Consider the following 16,769-nt stretch of genomic DNA (forward strand, 5'->3'; position numbering starts at 1 on the left):
AACTTTTATTTATTCTCAATCATTCACCTAGTTTCTTTATTTATTACTAAGGATTACCTCAAATTACAATCTCAACATAATAAAATATTATAATACTCATTCAAATAATTTTACTACTTCTTACTATTAAAAAAATTTCATATAAAAAATAAAAGAATCTAAGGTAAAAGAAAAGAAAAAAAAATGAAAAAATTTCTATTGGCACTCCAACTTTTACTTATTCTCAACCATTTACCTAGTTTCTTTATTTATTACTAAAGATTACCTCAAATTACAATCTCAACATAATAAAATATTATAATACTCATTCAAATAATTATACTAATTTTTTACTATTAAAAAATTTTCATATAAAAACCAAAATAATCTAAGCAAAAGAAAAGAAAAAAAATTTGAGAGAATTTCTATTAGCACCTCAACTATTACTTATTCTCAATCATTCAACTATTTTTTTTATTTATTACTAAGGTTTGCCTCAAATTACAATCTCAATATAATAAAATATTAGACCACTCATTCAAATAATTTTACTATTAAAAAAAAATTTCATATAAAAAACAAAAGATTCTAAGAAAATAAAAATTGAGAGATTTTCTATTAGCACGTCAACTTTTACTTATTCTCAACCATTCACTTATTTTCTTTATTTTTATTTGAGGTGTAATAAGCCAAAGTTGAAGTGCCAATAACACCTATTTCAATTGAAAAATCCAAACAAATACTGACCTAGGCTAGGATCACCTGACAAAGCAGAATCACTTCATATGCCTGTTTTTAATGAGTTCAGTAAACACTCTGGGATGGCATGAATTGAACAGAGGCATATACATACATATGCATGAAAACGTTGTCCTTGGCACTGAAGAACCCACATCTCTTCCCCACTTCACCATCCATCCATCTTAGTCTTGTAGTAGTAGTTGTTCAACACAGCCCCAGACTCCAAAGAACCCAAGTTGATCAAGATACCATAAGCAACCTTAATCCCAGCCTGTGGTGACCTTTCTCACCATCACATTCATTATCAACCAACAATTTAAAAAAAAAATTACTTATTTATGTTCGGATTTGTCATGATTTAACAACATGAAACCCATCAAAGTTTGGGCTCCAATTAATTATACGACAAGACAACAATAGCTAAGTTCAACAACTTGAAATAGTAAACATATAGAAAGAGAGAGAGAGCACACTAGCTAGCTATTTAGTAGTAGATAAGAGAAATCACTTTTTCTTGGCAATAAACAGGCCCCACCTCTGCTCACCCGATGAACTCCTAGCCAGCTTTGCCTTCCAACCGTCGACAATATCATTGTAATCCTCCTGAAGACACCATTATTCCCATAAACAAAATGTAAGATTACGAGTATAAATACCAGTAATAAGAAAGAGAGAAACCAAGTGACTAAGGGATTGAGCTTAGAAGAAGCAACACTTACTAGAGAGAAGTCACAGATGAATTCCTCTTTGTCTTTCTCAATGTCATCTAGTTCCTTGTGCAGAACTTTCATGAACTAAACCACAATAAAAACCAAATGTGTTACTTACCGTCATCATAAGAAATATAATCAGAGAGGAGAAATATTTGGAAAAAAAAAATGTAGTTTTATTTTCAACCTGGTCGGTCCGATCTTCAGCTATAACCTCATCAAAACCAGCGTCTTTAAGCATCTGTTAGTAATGAAGAAAAGTAATTGAGGGGATTTGCCTAATAGAAACATTTGAACATAAGATTCAGATGAGATGAAAACTCACCTGACCATATGCATCTACGTCATGCAGATCATAACCTCGTTGCTTAATATACTCCTTGAATTCAATTGATGGAGATTCAGCACTTTTGCAGTAATCACTTATAAGAACTTTACCTCCTGGTTTCAACCACTTGAAGAAGGTTTTAAATAATGCAGGTTTGTCCTGAAAATGCATTAAAACTTTTAACATAATTTCCTAAAGAATAAATGGTGGATCTTCAAACCAAAACTATTAAGGCCAAAAAATTCGAGAACAAGCAACACTTTTCAAGACTAGAAATTTCATTTGCTCTTATCACAAGATAGAAAAATAGATCCAATGAGCAATCACAATCTTAAGCTAAATGAATCTTCTTGTTACTTAATGTTAAGAATCAAACATGAAATCGTACGGAAATTCTCATTGATACACCTAATTCTATATATGTTAATCATGAGGACTTAACCTCAAAGACGGGAAAATTCTTATTCACAAAGATGAACAAACTGCAATCAAAATGTCATTTCAATCACACAGTACCATCAAATTATGCTCTCAAGCCTCAACCCTTTACAAGGTTGTGTGCACAGAAAAGCAGGCAAACACACAAAAAAGTAAAAGCAAACGTGCATTGCAGCATAGTATGAGTTTTGTAATGGCTTCATAACAAAACAAAAATACATGAATATGTTTTATAGCCCCATTTCGGAGCAAAACTATTAATGCAGAGCTTCATTTACCAAATTTTTTTAGCCATGTGTACCGAAGACCATCAGCAACACTAACTAAGGAACAATCCAGAGCGGGGCTTTTTTTTGTAGGATGAGAAAATAATTGAAGCAGGCTTCTACAGAAGAAGTGGCCCTAGATTAATTAGAGTGGCAGAACAAGGTCCATATCACCAACAACAATAGTTCGGAAACCAAGCTTCCTAATTGAATTTTCCCTTTGTGTCTTAATCATGTTGAATTCCTCAACGTATTGCCCAGTGTTTTAAACATTAAGACATAAAGCAAGGCATTTCACTAGCCAAAGACTTGAGGCATAAGTCACAAGCATGGAATTTTAATCAATAATTAATCAAATATATAAATATCTAATAAAGAGACAAAATTAAGGGAGAATCTAGAAAGAAATTATCAAAAATCAAATTAAAATTAAACTACTTCTATGGTTTCATAGCTCCAACTTTCCAAGTCGCAAACCAACTAAGACTTGCAGCGATTATGATCAAAAGATGCAATATATACATAGTTAAAGGGCCTTTATGGAATTAATGTTATAGCATGGAAAACTTGTAATTATAAGAATGATATGTAAGGATACCATATAACAGAGATAATATATATATATATATATGTATGTGTGTGCGTGTGTGTAAACCTCCAATGTCTTTAAAAAAATTGGTATTGCTATTACATATTCATAGTTCTAAAATAATTTCACAAATAACCAATCCAAGTAAAATACTAACTACTTCCACCACAAATTTATGGGAATAAATGAAATAGGAGGAAGGAATCCAAAGTCAGAGAAAAGATGTGTAGGTTACTTGTATGTGGAGAATGGTGTCACGGCTGTAGATCACATCGAATGTGTTATCAGGATAAGTCTTCTTGGTACAGTCAGCAACCTCAAATTCAACTGAGCATTGGCGCCCAATGGCACGTTCAAGAGCAAAAGAAACCATGTTCACGGATAGATCAATCCCGACAACCTCAACATCAAACTTTTCAGCCATGTAGAAGTCACCTCCGCCAATGCCACACCCAACATCAAGGACTTTCTGGCCAGGTTTAAGTTCCAGCTTTGCAACAAATTCCTTTGTTGTATCTGTCAATTATGACGTTCCACTTAGAAAAAAATTGAAGGATTACTCAAAGAGGGAAAAAGTTAAGAGAAAAGTTCCACAATGAAAAGATGGTAGCTACTTAGAAAATATAACGACGAGAATTATAGAATGTTAGAGTTCTTATTTAATGTCTTGTGGGCCCAATACTTAAGCCCACATGACCAACCACATGTTTTCAATATAAAAGAGAGGTCGAAACCCATTGGAATCAACCGATTAATTCTCTTTTCTATTATCCTCCTTCTCTCCTTAACCCTAATCTTCTAACATGGCTTCAGAACACTTCTACCATTAGATCTGCTTAATTTTCTCTTCTTTTCTTCCCTTTCTTTTCCCTCTTCAATTCGGTACTTCCAAACCCTAAGGCCTTGGTTCCAAAAAGAGATTAGGTGTTTGAGGTTTGTTTCTTTGAACCTAAATTTTATGTAGGACTTCGTTTGTGTTTGTTTAAGGTGTGTTAATGAATGATTGGGGAATTGGACAGTTTTGATGACTCAAAATTTAGGTTTTTTTTTTTTTTTTGTTAAATGTGCATAGTGTAGTGTGAACAGTGCCGCGTGAGTAGTGCTCGTGAACAGTGTTTTCTGCCTGAACAGTGTAATCTGCACAAAAAAAAAAAGACTTCTTTAGCTTCTCAACATGGTTTTTAAACATGGTATTTCATCTCATCTCGTCCAAGCCTGATATCGAGTCATCTTGGACGAGTTTTCCAATACATTTGAGACGTCTCGTGAGTCAAATCAAAAAAATGAACGTGAGTCATAAATCTCGATCAAAAAATGACTTTGTGAGTTGGTCTCGTTCAGCTCCGATACTGAGTTAACTCAGGTAATACGTCTTGGTCTTGGACGAGTTTAAAAACCATGCTTCTCAATCAATAATTTGAAATTTTGCCCGGATCTCAACATTTTTCTAAGTGTTTCTGGATTTTTGCAATTTCATTCCGATCGTTGTTTTATTGACTTTTCAACCCTAACCGCATAGAATATCCCAAGGGGGATACTCTATATATATATATATATATTATATATATATATTTTTTTTTTTATTTTTTTTTTTTTTTTTTTTTTTCTATGTGCGGATTTTTAGTTTACTCCTCCCCCGGATGGCAAATTTGGAGATTTCTAATGGTGTTGATAGAGGAGGTCATGGTGGTCATGGTAAAGGAGGCCGTGGTGGTCAAGGTGGTGATTTAAAGTATACCTATTGTGGCTAAACCTGCTTTGGCTAATCAAGCTTAGGAGAAACCTTCTCAGAGTTTCACTGATTCCACTTCTCAAACTACATCTAGAGGTGCTTTGAGTCATCGATTCAGGAGTTAGTGCATTTGGGCTTTAAGGTCCAATTGAGTACATTAAGTGATAAAGCCCTTCAGTCTTCTCTTTGACTATAGCTTTTAACCCGTAATTTTCATGAATTTCTTTTTTTTTTTCGCACTATTCCTTCTCATTCCTACTTTGACTCTGTCAAGATTATCACACGTAATCAAATATCTCATGAAATCAACAATTTGAAATATTTTTTAAATGATTATGCACATGATGATTGTGTGTTAATCGACGTAATTCTCAGAATTTAGTTGGGATGTTTTGACAATAATCCGATTAATCGAACCAGAAAGATGCACTTTTAGGCCCTGATCAGTATCTAAGCCTTATTAGGATGATGTTGTCCTCACAACTTGTCATCTTATTAATCGCATGCCATCATCAATTTTAAATGGTCAATCACCTCTCTCTGGTTTATCTTCAAGTTTATCATTTTGTTGTTACTCCTAGTGTCTTTGGTTGTATTTGCTTTGTTCACTCATCTGAGCCTGGGTTGGATGAACTTTCCCTAAGATCCATCAAATGTGTCTTTCTGAATTACTCTCGTACACAAAAATGATATATGTTTTATTGTCCTTTTACTCAAAACAATTATGTACACAAAAATGATATATGTGTTATTGTCCTTTTACTCAAAACAATTATGTAAGTGCTGATGTGACATTCTTTGAGTCTATACCTTATTTTCTTTTGTTGGTACCTCATTTGACTTGGATCTAGTGTCTTCTCATCAGAGTGAGCCATCTCCTACAGTTTCCTCGTCTCTTGGGCTTCTAAATTTTCTTATAGGTGATTCTTCCATTATGCCTCTTCAAGTATATAACACACTCGTTTTCGAGCACCTTCATCTTCTTTGGCAGTACCAGATCCTTCATTAACTTCACTTGAGATTCCTTCACATCCACCAACATCTACTTCTACCTCTAGTGATTTTCCTATTGCTTAAGGAAAGATACTAAATCTTGCACTAAGCACCCAATTGTTGATTTTGTCTTTTCATCGAATGTCACCTTCATTTCACCAGTTTGCACTTTCTTTATCTAATATTTGTGTTCCTACTTCTTATATGCAGGCATTATCCTCCTCTGGGTGGAAACTAGCTATGGATGAGGAGATTGCAATCCTTCATCATAATCATACTTAGGACCTATTTCCGCTTCCACCTGGGAAGCAGGTTGTGGGGTGTAGATGGGTGTGTACAATCAAGTATTTTCCTGATGGATCTGTTGAGAAGTTGAAGGCTCGCCTTGTAATCAAGGGTTACACACAGATTTATGGGGTTGATTATAGTGAGATTTTTTCTCCAGTGGCTCGCCTAACTCTGTTGAGTTCTTATTTCTATTGTGGTATGTTATGCTTGGCCCCTATAAAAGTTGGATGTCAAAAAATGACTTTCTACATGTAGACTTGCAGGAGGAGATATATATGGAGCAGTCACTTGGTTATGTTGCCTCTAGTAAGACTGGACTAGTGTGTTGCCTACAGAAGGTAATTTATGGGTTGAAACAATCACCTAGAGCTCTTATTGCTCATTAATGTAAAGTCGTGTGAGCCCAATACTTAACCCCACACGACCAACCGCCGAACCCTATTGGGAGCGACCGACTCATTCTCTTCTTTATTTTCCTCCTCTCCTTAACCCTAATCTTTTAACATAGAATAACTGAAACTCTTCTGAATAACAAAAATGGTGGAGAAGTATAGAAGGCATACTGACGAAATATTGGAGTTTTGTATGACTTTATGTATGCGAAATAATCACATTTTTAATTTTACTTCAGAAAAATGTAGGTTTTGTTCCCCTAATTTAAAAAAGCTTAAGCATATTAGCAAGTAGAAGTAAATTGATAAAAGAATGCAGAATTACATTTCAGTTGAAGAATCAAGACGAAAATTTAATAGAATTAGAATTATGTTTGCTTGAAAAAGTGACAACACAGTGTTCAACATGGAAAAATTCTTGAAATTAAGGCTTGGCATGCTGAAAATCATTTGCAAATGCAAATAATTTTCTAAAATCAATTCTATTGGTTTGTGGTTACACAATGCAAATAATTTCCATTGCAATGGATCACCTAAATTCTTAAGAAATTCTAGCAAATGATTTGCGGCACAAAAAGTTATCACAAATCATTGGCAAAATTATTTGACTCCAACATATGCATATCAAAATTAATAAAATGCCCCTTATCAAGGAAATTAATCAAATTATAAAGTACCTAGTATAACAAGATGCACATAAATTTACAAAAATAGCCCCTCCAAGATATATTAAATTGCATATTGAAATTTCAAAAATACCCTAGTCAAAGAAACTTTTAAATTATAAAAATAGCCATCGGTATTTCCTGCAATACCATATATATGAATTCACAAAAATACATTTCATCATAACATTTACTTGCATATGAAAATTACAAAAAATTACCCCTCATCAATTTTATCACAAAAATTTCCCTCCTCATGGAGGTATTTATGTACATTCATATGCATGTTACTGTGAATAGTTTCTTTGATGATGAGTATTTTTATAATTCCAATATATAGGTTACTATACCTTTTGATAGGGATATTTTTATAAATTCATGTGTTAATGTAGCAAGTATTGAGGGTATGTTTGTAATTTGAATAATTTCTTTGATGAGGTCGAATTAAGTTGAAATTGTTTTCACATTTTATTTTAACAATAACTCGCAATGACAATTTTTATTGTAAATATCAACCAACCACAAAAAATGATTCGCAAGAGATTTCCCAACGGTTACCAAGCAGAAGTAAATCTTTCATCACAAGCCATTTGCAGTGAAAATTATTTGCAAATGCAAATGATTTGTAGTGTACCAAGCAGGGCCTAATTTTGCAAGTTTACAAGTAAAGAAACTAGCGATAGCGGTTTTTTAAAAAAAAGTTTTAAATATAAGATTTTGTTTCCGTTGATTCCCTGAATGGAGCAACATCTAAGATGACATACCAATCCCCCCAGTGCTCACAAAACCTTCTCCAAATACACGTTCATAGCGCAATATTCCACTACATTTGTACTGTACGTTATCCAAGAATTGTTGAAACCCCTTATCTCCCTGTGAACTGACTTTTTTCCATAGCCAGCAAATCTGCATTGTACAAAATAATAATAATAATCATATTCACATCAGTTGAGTTGGTTACATTCTCATTTATTGTTGCACAGGAAAGAAGCTGCAAATGATGATTAGCGAAAAGAATTGCCTGATTTTGGTTCTTTTTGTTCTTTACATAAGCTCCAATGCACTTGCAACTAATAAGAGAGAGCTCAAAGGAGTTTCCAACCCCATCATGCATAAGACAGTCCTTAAAGACCTGCAATAAACCTCAAATAAGAATAGACTATATTGGAATAAGTAATTTGCCTTTGTCAAGGCAGGTGTTTCCTGAGGAGATCCTAATAAAATAGCATGTTCTGCACATCTAAGGATTCATATATGTCTATCTCGTGGCAACAAGTCCTTCATACTTTATGGAGCAGAAACATGGGCTGTCAAGAATCTAGAGGTTAGAATGTTGACTTGGAAAAAGAACATATCTAGGAAGAACTTTAATGGCACCTGTGACAAAGTGCACACTGGTGAAAGTCAAAGAAAGGCTCTAAAGGATAAAGAGAAGGCCATGGTTAAGGTAAGAAGAAGGATTTGATAAGCCCATCTATTTATGGAGGATATGGCCCTGAATCAAATGGATTAAGGAAATAGGATTTGTATAGTTGACTGCAAATAGTTGGACAAGTATGAGATGATGATCCTAATGGTGATGATGATCCACCTTAACCATAATCAAAGATGATGCACAACACAAAATTGAATGGAAATCCTAGAATTCCTTCATGGTAATTGAGCACTAAAGTAGCACAATAGAAACTGGGAAGAAAGACTAAAGTAAAGGCCACACCTTGGTATAAAAACTTGGTTCTCGGTAGTGAGTTGGATTGTTTCTTCGCTTATAATCACCAGATTGATGAAAACAAGATTCTCTAAAGAAAATATACCACCGACCTTTAACCATTTAACCATACTCTCGATCAGATTCTCAACCTGCCATCCATGAATATAAATATATAAAATAGTATTACATATGACAATAAAAAAATAAAGTACAAAACAATTCATTGGCTAGTGTCCACCTCACACTGTGATAAGTCAAAAACAAACAGACAAGTTGACATTTCGGTATGTCCACATTAAGCAGGAAAAATCCTCTTGAATTTTTTTAGCCATATTTGTACTAAGAAATTCTAAGATTAGGATCTCCTCTCAAAGTGCCAAGTTAGCTAAGTGGTAAGACATGTGGAGTGTTGTTCCCATGTCCTAGGTTCAAACTCCCTTGAACCCAATTTCATTTGCTAACCACTAACCCTAAACATATAAAAAAAAAATATATTAGGATCTCCTCTCCACTCATCCCCCTCCTCCTCCCTCCATCCGTCCCTCAAAATGGGCAACCAGACTTAACCAGAAGCAGTATGGGCTCAATGATGTGCAGCTGATGTTGAGCACCATTGGAGCAACTTCTGGTTGACTTGATGGTCTAAAGCTCGAGCTGACCCTAAATTATTCCCAATACACCTGGGTTGCACTCCTATTGATGACCTTATGTGAGTATATAGATTGTTTACTGCATACAATGTCTTTAACCTCAGTTCATCCAACAAATTGAATTAGAGGAGCCGCTGGATCATGCCCTAAAATGATATGGACCATCATCAAAAAGATCTATGAACTTACCAGTTTCCTCATAGTTCTGAGGGCCCCATGTATGAAAAAATTGATTGCATAAAGACGTGTATAAGGTTGAGAAATTTTGCAATTTATGTCCCTTTCAATTAATGTATAAGATAAACTGGGCTCGACAAGGGTATCCTAGTTTCTGAACTTCAAGTTATTATCAGCTTCACATGTTTCCACTTAGAGCGGTGCAACAATGACTTCAACACTTGTACAGAGAACCATTGACTTTCTTTGAGTGTACAATACTCGTATATTGAGGAAAACATATATGGTATTGTGCACACCACCATGTCAGCGCAGTGTTGTAGGAAGTCAGCTAAGCATTTTTCTTCCACTTATTCAATACCCTTAACTACATAAGATGCATAAGGATGGGACCAAGACTAGCATCCCCATACACTTGGGTTGAAAATTTAGAAGAAATGGTAATCCACAACTCATCACAGAATGGTAATACACAGCTCGCCACTTAAAGGATCTACTTCAATGCATAAGAATGCCCTACCCACCAATAGCATAAACCTATAACGCAATGGGTGTCTATCATCCAGCTTTAAAGGATAAAAAAGAGCTGAGAGCTCACAAAGGTGATTGATATGAAAAACATCGGCACAAAGAAAATCCTTCAAATAGACCAAAAAAAAAAAATGGGGCAAGGGATTAATGTCTGATATGATTAATGGTGACTTTATATCAAAGGTTACAAATATTTGAGAAATTAAAATTGAACTATGTCACATGTTTATGAGTTCCTTAACTTTCCAATGGAGAGTACAGTTTTATAATAATTGTGGAACTGAAATTAGATCAGTTGCAAGAAAAGTATGATCATATCATAGTCACTTTCTAACGAAATGCTTAAACAAAATATCAGGGTGACAAGCAACTTTTAAGTAGGATAAACACCCTATTTGCATACTCAGGATTTAAAGCAATAAACAGCACTGATGTTTTTTGTCCAAAAACAAAGGAAGCATCAAAGAAGACAACAAAAATGGAAAAATAGAGCCGAAATGGATTACCTCCTTATCTGACAGATACATTAGTAGCCAGTTTGAGAATATCAAATCGATGGATTCAGATGCAATCTTCAGGTCAGGAGACGTTACGTCAGCACACATGAACTTGACATTCTTAAAATGACCATTGATGCTTTCATTCTGCAAGAAATCACAAGGAAGAGCATCATAATTTTAGATACTCCGGTAAGAAAAATAAAAAGTATTGCATCTGATTCTATTGGCATGATAAAGATTCTTTCTTCAAAAATGAGGGGAAAAAAATACCTTCTTTATCACACTCTCAATGAAGTCCAAAGCTAGAACTTCACCAGCCTCCTTAGCTAACTCACCAGTGAAACGACCAATACCCGCCCCTAGCTCTAGAATAGATTTTCCTTTAACAGATGGGAGTAGAGAGAGTACCTGTGTAGATTCAAAATACTTTAAATTCAAAATTTTGGAACACAAAATAACCTACAGCTTCATAAAGAAAGAAACTCAATTTTTTATTTATGATAAATAGAAACTCAAGTGTGAATGTGGGTGTTGCACAACAGATATAAAATAATGGGGAAAAAGTTCATATGGAATATCACACATGAAAAAGTTTTAAGAACAAATTCAACAAGGGCAATCTACAAAGAAAACAAAAAAACCAAGCAGAAAACTCAACTTCAAAACTTGAACTGGTGCTAGGCTGTATCTGCTATTAAGGAATGAGCCAACTCAGAAATGGTAAGCCAAGGGTTCAAGCAATTCTTTAATGAGGCCTTGACTGAGCTCAAACTGGAAGCAACTAGTTTGGAGCTCGTTCGAAGAATAAGCAAGCCATGCTCTACCTTAGTTCTCGGAGTCCTAATATCAATTCGTCCAGACAGAAACTTGGAGTTATACTATAGTGACTCCTCCGCCTGCCCTTCCAATTTATTTTATGATCGAGTTTTAGGGCAGGTGTCATCAGCTTGCAAGAAGGTATATCCCTTATAGCTTTAAGATTAAGCAAACATGCTTAACAGTAGCAATAGCATTGGTGCAGCAATCAGTGAATCAATTTCAGTTTCAGTAGTGAAACGATTTCTGTATGAAATGTTGGCATGGAAATTTCGATTCCATTTTCAGTCTTTTGAAATTGAAATGGCGTCAGTAGAGCCTGTTGAATTTTCTCTCTCTATCAACAAAAACCATGAAATATTTGATAGTATAATTGCAGTATTCATTATTAACTTAGGGATCTTTCTTTTACATCCTCTAAACATAATTCCATTTATTAAATGCTTTAAGAATGTTAGTGTTCTTAACTTTCCTCTGAAGAAAACATGGACACAACCAAAGCAACTCAAATTCAGGAAAATCTTACTTCAGCTTGACTTTTATTTCATTTACATTGGCTCAGTTTTCGCTCATATGAAAAGGACCAACTTAAGCTTGAGCTACACTGAGGACTACTTGTGAGGAGGAAAAAAAAGACTAGGAAGAGGCGCAAGAGCATGTGAATTAGGATGATCCCATGTCTACCTTAGCCCAGTCCAAGTTGCACACTGAACCGTACATGCCCGAAATGAAAAGAAAATGCAGTAACAAGAATAAACATAAATTTTATAAATTCAAAAGAGTATCCAAAAGAACACACCCAATTTCTTCTTCTTATGCTTACATCAGTGTAAGCAAAGGAAAGTTATTTATTTCCTATAGGCTTACAACCCCAATTTTCTCCTATGTTATGGCTAATAGTAGAAAGGGATTGCTTCGCCAAGAATGCCCCAAAATGCCTCGGTTTCGCTTGTTCCAATTAGTATGGATGACCCATTTTTTTCCAACAATCTTCATCATGAAGTTGTGTCCAAATACAGAAGAGCATATAACATGAAACTGTATGCATAGAAATATAATTAAACAAACATCATTGAATGAAAAAATAAAAACAGAAAAGCAACTGGTAAGGGAAAAAAAATTTGAAAACAGAGGAAGGAGGAAACACATGGTTAATAGATCTTTTCTGTTTATTAAGATCTAAGATCTAATTAATCACAAATTAAAGAATTATACAAACAATAACCAAAACAAGCATCCTATTAACATTGTACATAGATAAAAATTGCAAATGATACAAATGGTTTTAAAACTCGTTTTTACGACTCGTCTCGTCCATGAACAAGACCAAGTCGTCTTGGACGAGTTATTCGATTTATTTGAGTCGTCTCGTTCAACAATGACTCAATGAGACAATGGACTGACTTAAGTGACTTTTAAGCTGGGTTTCACTCTTTGAGATGACTTGTCAATCCAAATCGTTGGTGGACAATACTGAGACGAATCATCTCGGTCTCGGACGAGATTTGAAACCATGATGACACCACACATGAAAAAATTACCAATTTTAATTTGAAAAAAAAAAAAAAAAAAGTAACTAAATTAACCATCTCGGAGGAAGCACATTACCGTAGCAAAATCCAAACATCTATAAAACATGCTATTGCCGTTAATAAGATCGGTCACAGTATGAATCATCATCACATTTAAAAAGATCTAATCCATCAACCACACATTTATCACCAAAACATAACATTCCAAAATCGATTTCAGGTTCACATAATCATTGTTTTTGAAGAAGAAATATAAAATAAGTAACATCCAAACTAAAATTAAAAAACTCGAGATCTGCTTAAAACCTATTACAAACATTTCAAAATGGTTTAGATTCATGTAAACATCTCGGAGTAGGGAATACAACCATCAGCATTGTTATAGAAAAAGATAAATAAAGTAAATAACACCGAAACTAAATCAAAACTAAAAACTATTATAGATCTGCCCAATAACCTATTACAAACACACAGAAATTAAAATTAGGGAGAAAAAACAAGAGAGATAGATTACTTCAGGCCTCTCTTCTTTGTCGAGATCAGAGGCTTTGGAATCAAGCATCATTGCCTCAAGAGTTAGATCTGTAGAGTGTTCGATCCAGTAACTCTTTTGGATCTCACGTTCTTCTCCTACAAAACCAATGATTCGAGTTCAATTTCAGAAAATGAGATTTAGAAAACAAAAGAAGAGATAAAGATTACATAGAGAAGAAGAAGAAGAAGAATTGGATCTAACCTTGAGCAGCCATGGCGATTTTCAGATTTCGATTAGCTTCGAAATTCAAAAGGAGGGAATTTGTTACAAGAAATGTGATTGTGAGATTGGAAATTTCGCTAACAACCTTCAACTGCAATGCGAGATCGAGAAAAGCTCCTGGATCTGCGGTTATAAGCTCTTCCTTTCTGCTGCATCAGCTCTCTCTCTCTCTCTCTCTCCCACAATTCTCTCTCTCTGTTATTGCTCCTGTTGTACTGGCTTCCTTCGTTTGGCTTTTTCCTTGAGTACTACCATTTCTACATTTCAAGTAGAAAAACCTAACATCAACCCTAGGTTGACAGCTTTCGATCAAATAAACGGTTGAGATAAGAGAAAATACCAAGATTCCTAGACATTTGTTATTAATTTCTAGGGATTAGTGCATATTTTCTTGGGATAGGATACAATTGGAAATCTTTAGCCTCTTAACTTCTTGTTTGATGGAGAACCTCAAAAGAGAGTTGAGGTTAGACTACGAGACAAATCTGAATATGCCAAGAGATGGTCAGAGCAGAGAATCCGTTTTGAGTGATGTCATAAGACTAATTATTGTTTGCCACGTGGATTTTGGAAAATGCGAAGCAACTACTATCAAACATACGGTTTCGATGAATACAGATTTTTGTATCAAACAGTACCGAATTTTCAGACTATAACAGCAAAATCTGGGACCAAAATTGTACTTCAAAGATACAATTATATGGTTCGAGAATAATTGAGATTGATATTTTATTTTGATAGATATAATTGAGATTGATATTTAAAAATTGAAAACTTAAATAAAATAAGAAGTGATATGTATTTTGAAATATATATATATATATGGGTGTAGGGGTGTCAATGGGTTGCTTCCGGCTCAGTTCTTAAGTAACTTAGAATCGCGAATCATTTATTTTATCGATTCCTATTCCGATTTTAAATTATTTGAAATCAGAATCAATAAAACCCACGATTACCCATCAATTCTGATTCTATCCACGTGACTCTAATTGGAACAACACTATGCAATGAACAAATTAAACACACACATACACACACACACAAAACAAAAATCATTTAATCTTTCTAATAATAAACTCCATCTTTCTTAAAGAAATTCATTAAAATTATGTAAAAATCAACCATATTTCTAACCAACCAACATGATAATTACCTTTGAAAGTCGTCAAAAATTCTCAAAATTAGCTCCTAAACTTTCAAAAAAAAAAAAAAAAATCAAATCCTAAACAATCCTTATAATAAAGTAACCATATAATTCAACCATTGACAAGATCCACATCCACAAAAAATAGATCCAACAGAATAATACTTTATTTTGACACAAATTAAGCAGAAATAAATTAAAATTTCAAGCAACAAACAAAACATCACCAAATAATTAACACCCATCTTAGTAACTAAGTAAAAAAAATCTTTGTGACTACAAAATTAATGATCTTCTTCTCCCCTTTAACAATTAAACTTGTAAACAAATAATAAAGGATCAAAGAAAAATCAGAGTTAAAAATTAAGCAAATTAATACTAAGAAAAAAAATAAAAATAAATTTATAAATACCTATACTTACTTGATATTTTATAGATCTAGTGTTACAAATTCATTCTCATCATCAAAATATTCTTGAACAATGGAACACAATCTTCATTCAAATGGACTTCATCAATAGCCTTGACCATAGTTTCAAGTGCATAGTTGTTTTTAACAACTACAAAATAACATATAGAAAAAATTATAATTTATAAGTAATTTAATATATAGCAAATTGATTCAAAAATAAATTAAAATTTTACCTTCTAGCCTTTTTCTACTCCAATCTTACGCACATATCAATGCTTCAACAATCTTTGGATGCATAATAGATTGATATCGGTCAATTACTCTCCCACCAGTACTAAAGATTGATTATGAAGCAACAGTTGATGTAGGAATCGCTAAGATATCATGTGCCATTTTTCTCATAGTAGGAAATTTAAGTGCATTATACTTCCACCAACCTAAGATGTCAAATGTCTCATTATCCAAATATTTTTATTTTTTTATTGGGTACATAGCTTCTTCCAAATAAGACTTCAAATCTGTCTTCACTTGAACATTTTTTAAACTCTCTTCAAGGTATATTTCAAAACTCCTTAACTTTGATCTGATGGTAGTACGTGAAGGCATGCTACAAATTTCATTAGTATCACTCAATAAGAAATTTTCACTAATATTGCTATCAACTCCTCCATTCTATGGGAATGTCCGATTTGACATAGGTAAGTGGGCTACCTATTTATTGTAAAGACTTTTCAATATTTCATAAGTTTCTCTTACTCTCTCACTGGATTTGTCTCCATACATTTGTGAAAAGTAAAACTAAATTAATTTCATCTTTTGTCGATGATCTAATATAGAAGCTAACCAAATTAGTGATGTTCTAGTATTTAATAAATTTATCTTTCATTCTTATTACTATCGACACAATGAAATTATACTCACTTGTGCTCCACTTCATAAGTTGTAAATAATACTGCATGCTAAATCGAAATATCGATTTACCATCGCATATCTAGTTCCAAACAAAATTTGTGTAGCATCATAAAAAACCATCAAGCATTTAGTAACAAGTTTCATATTTTAAAACCCCGAGTTTTCGATTCATATCTCGAGGAAAAAATAAATAATTAAATTTTAAGAAAAATCCTGAAAGTAGGATTTAGCGATAAAGCTTTTAGGATGTTTCTGATCATTTTTAATGGAATCTGACATCACCGTTGGATTCAAAATGATCGAAAAATATATTTTAGCCTATAAACACGCTGAAATACGAGTCCGAATAGAAAAAAATCCTCGATTACCAAGTCGAATCAAATCAGGCTAAAATGACTTTTTATTAGAGCAAGAATTTTTAAAATTTGATCATACCATTTGATTCATAATGAAAAATTATTGAACATAAACTATTATTTGTCATTTTTGGAGATCAGGAAGTTGAA

The 16,769-nt window shown here is 33.6% G+C and overlaps 1 protein-coding gene across 1 annotated transcript; it reads right to left on the reverse strand.

The window, feature by feature from the left end:
* Positions 1-1,033: 1,033 nt before the first annotated feature.
* On the reverse strand, positions 1,034-14,011 carry LOC147394078 (phosphoethanolamine N-methyltransferase 2-like). The gene is given in 13 exon segments (XM_086453366.1): positions 1,034-1,323; positions 1,440-1,514; positions 1,618-1,671; positions 1,756-1,917; positions 3,287-3,567; positions 7,886-8,027; positions 8,143-8,253; positions 8,839-8,936; positions 8,939-8,981; positions 10,697-10,834; positions 10,961-11,098; positions 13,553-13,668; positions 13,775-14,011. Coding segments are annotated over 13 exon segments (1,470 nt in total). The 5' UTR covers positions 13,788-14,011; the 3' UTR covers positions 1,034-1,224.
* Positions 14,012-16,769: the final 2,758 nt, after the last annotated feature.

This window comes from Akebia trifoliata, chromosome 9, assembly GCF_017979445.1.
Source record: "Akebia trifoliata isolate Shusen 1 chromosome 9, ASM1797944v1, whole genome shotgun sequence".
In the NCBI taxonomy this organism is placed as follows: domain Eukaryota; kingdom Viridiplantae; phylum Streptophyta; class Magnoliopsida; order Ranunculales; family Lardizabalaceae; genus Akebia; species Akebia trifoliata.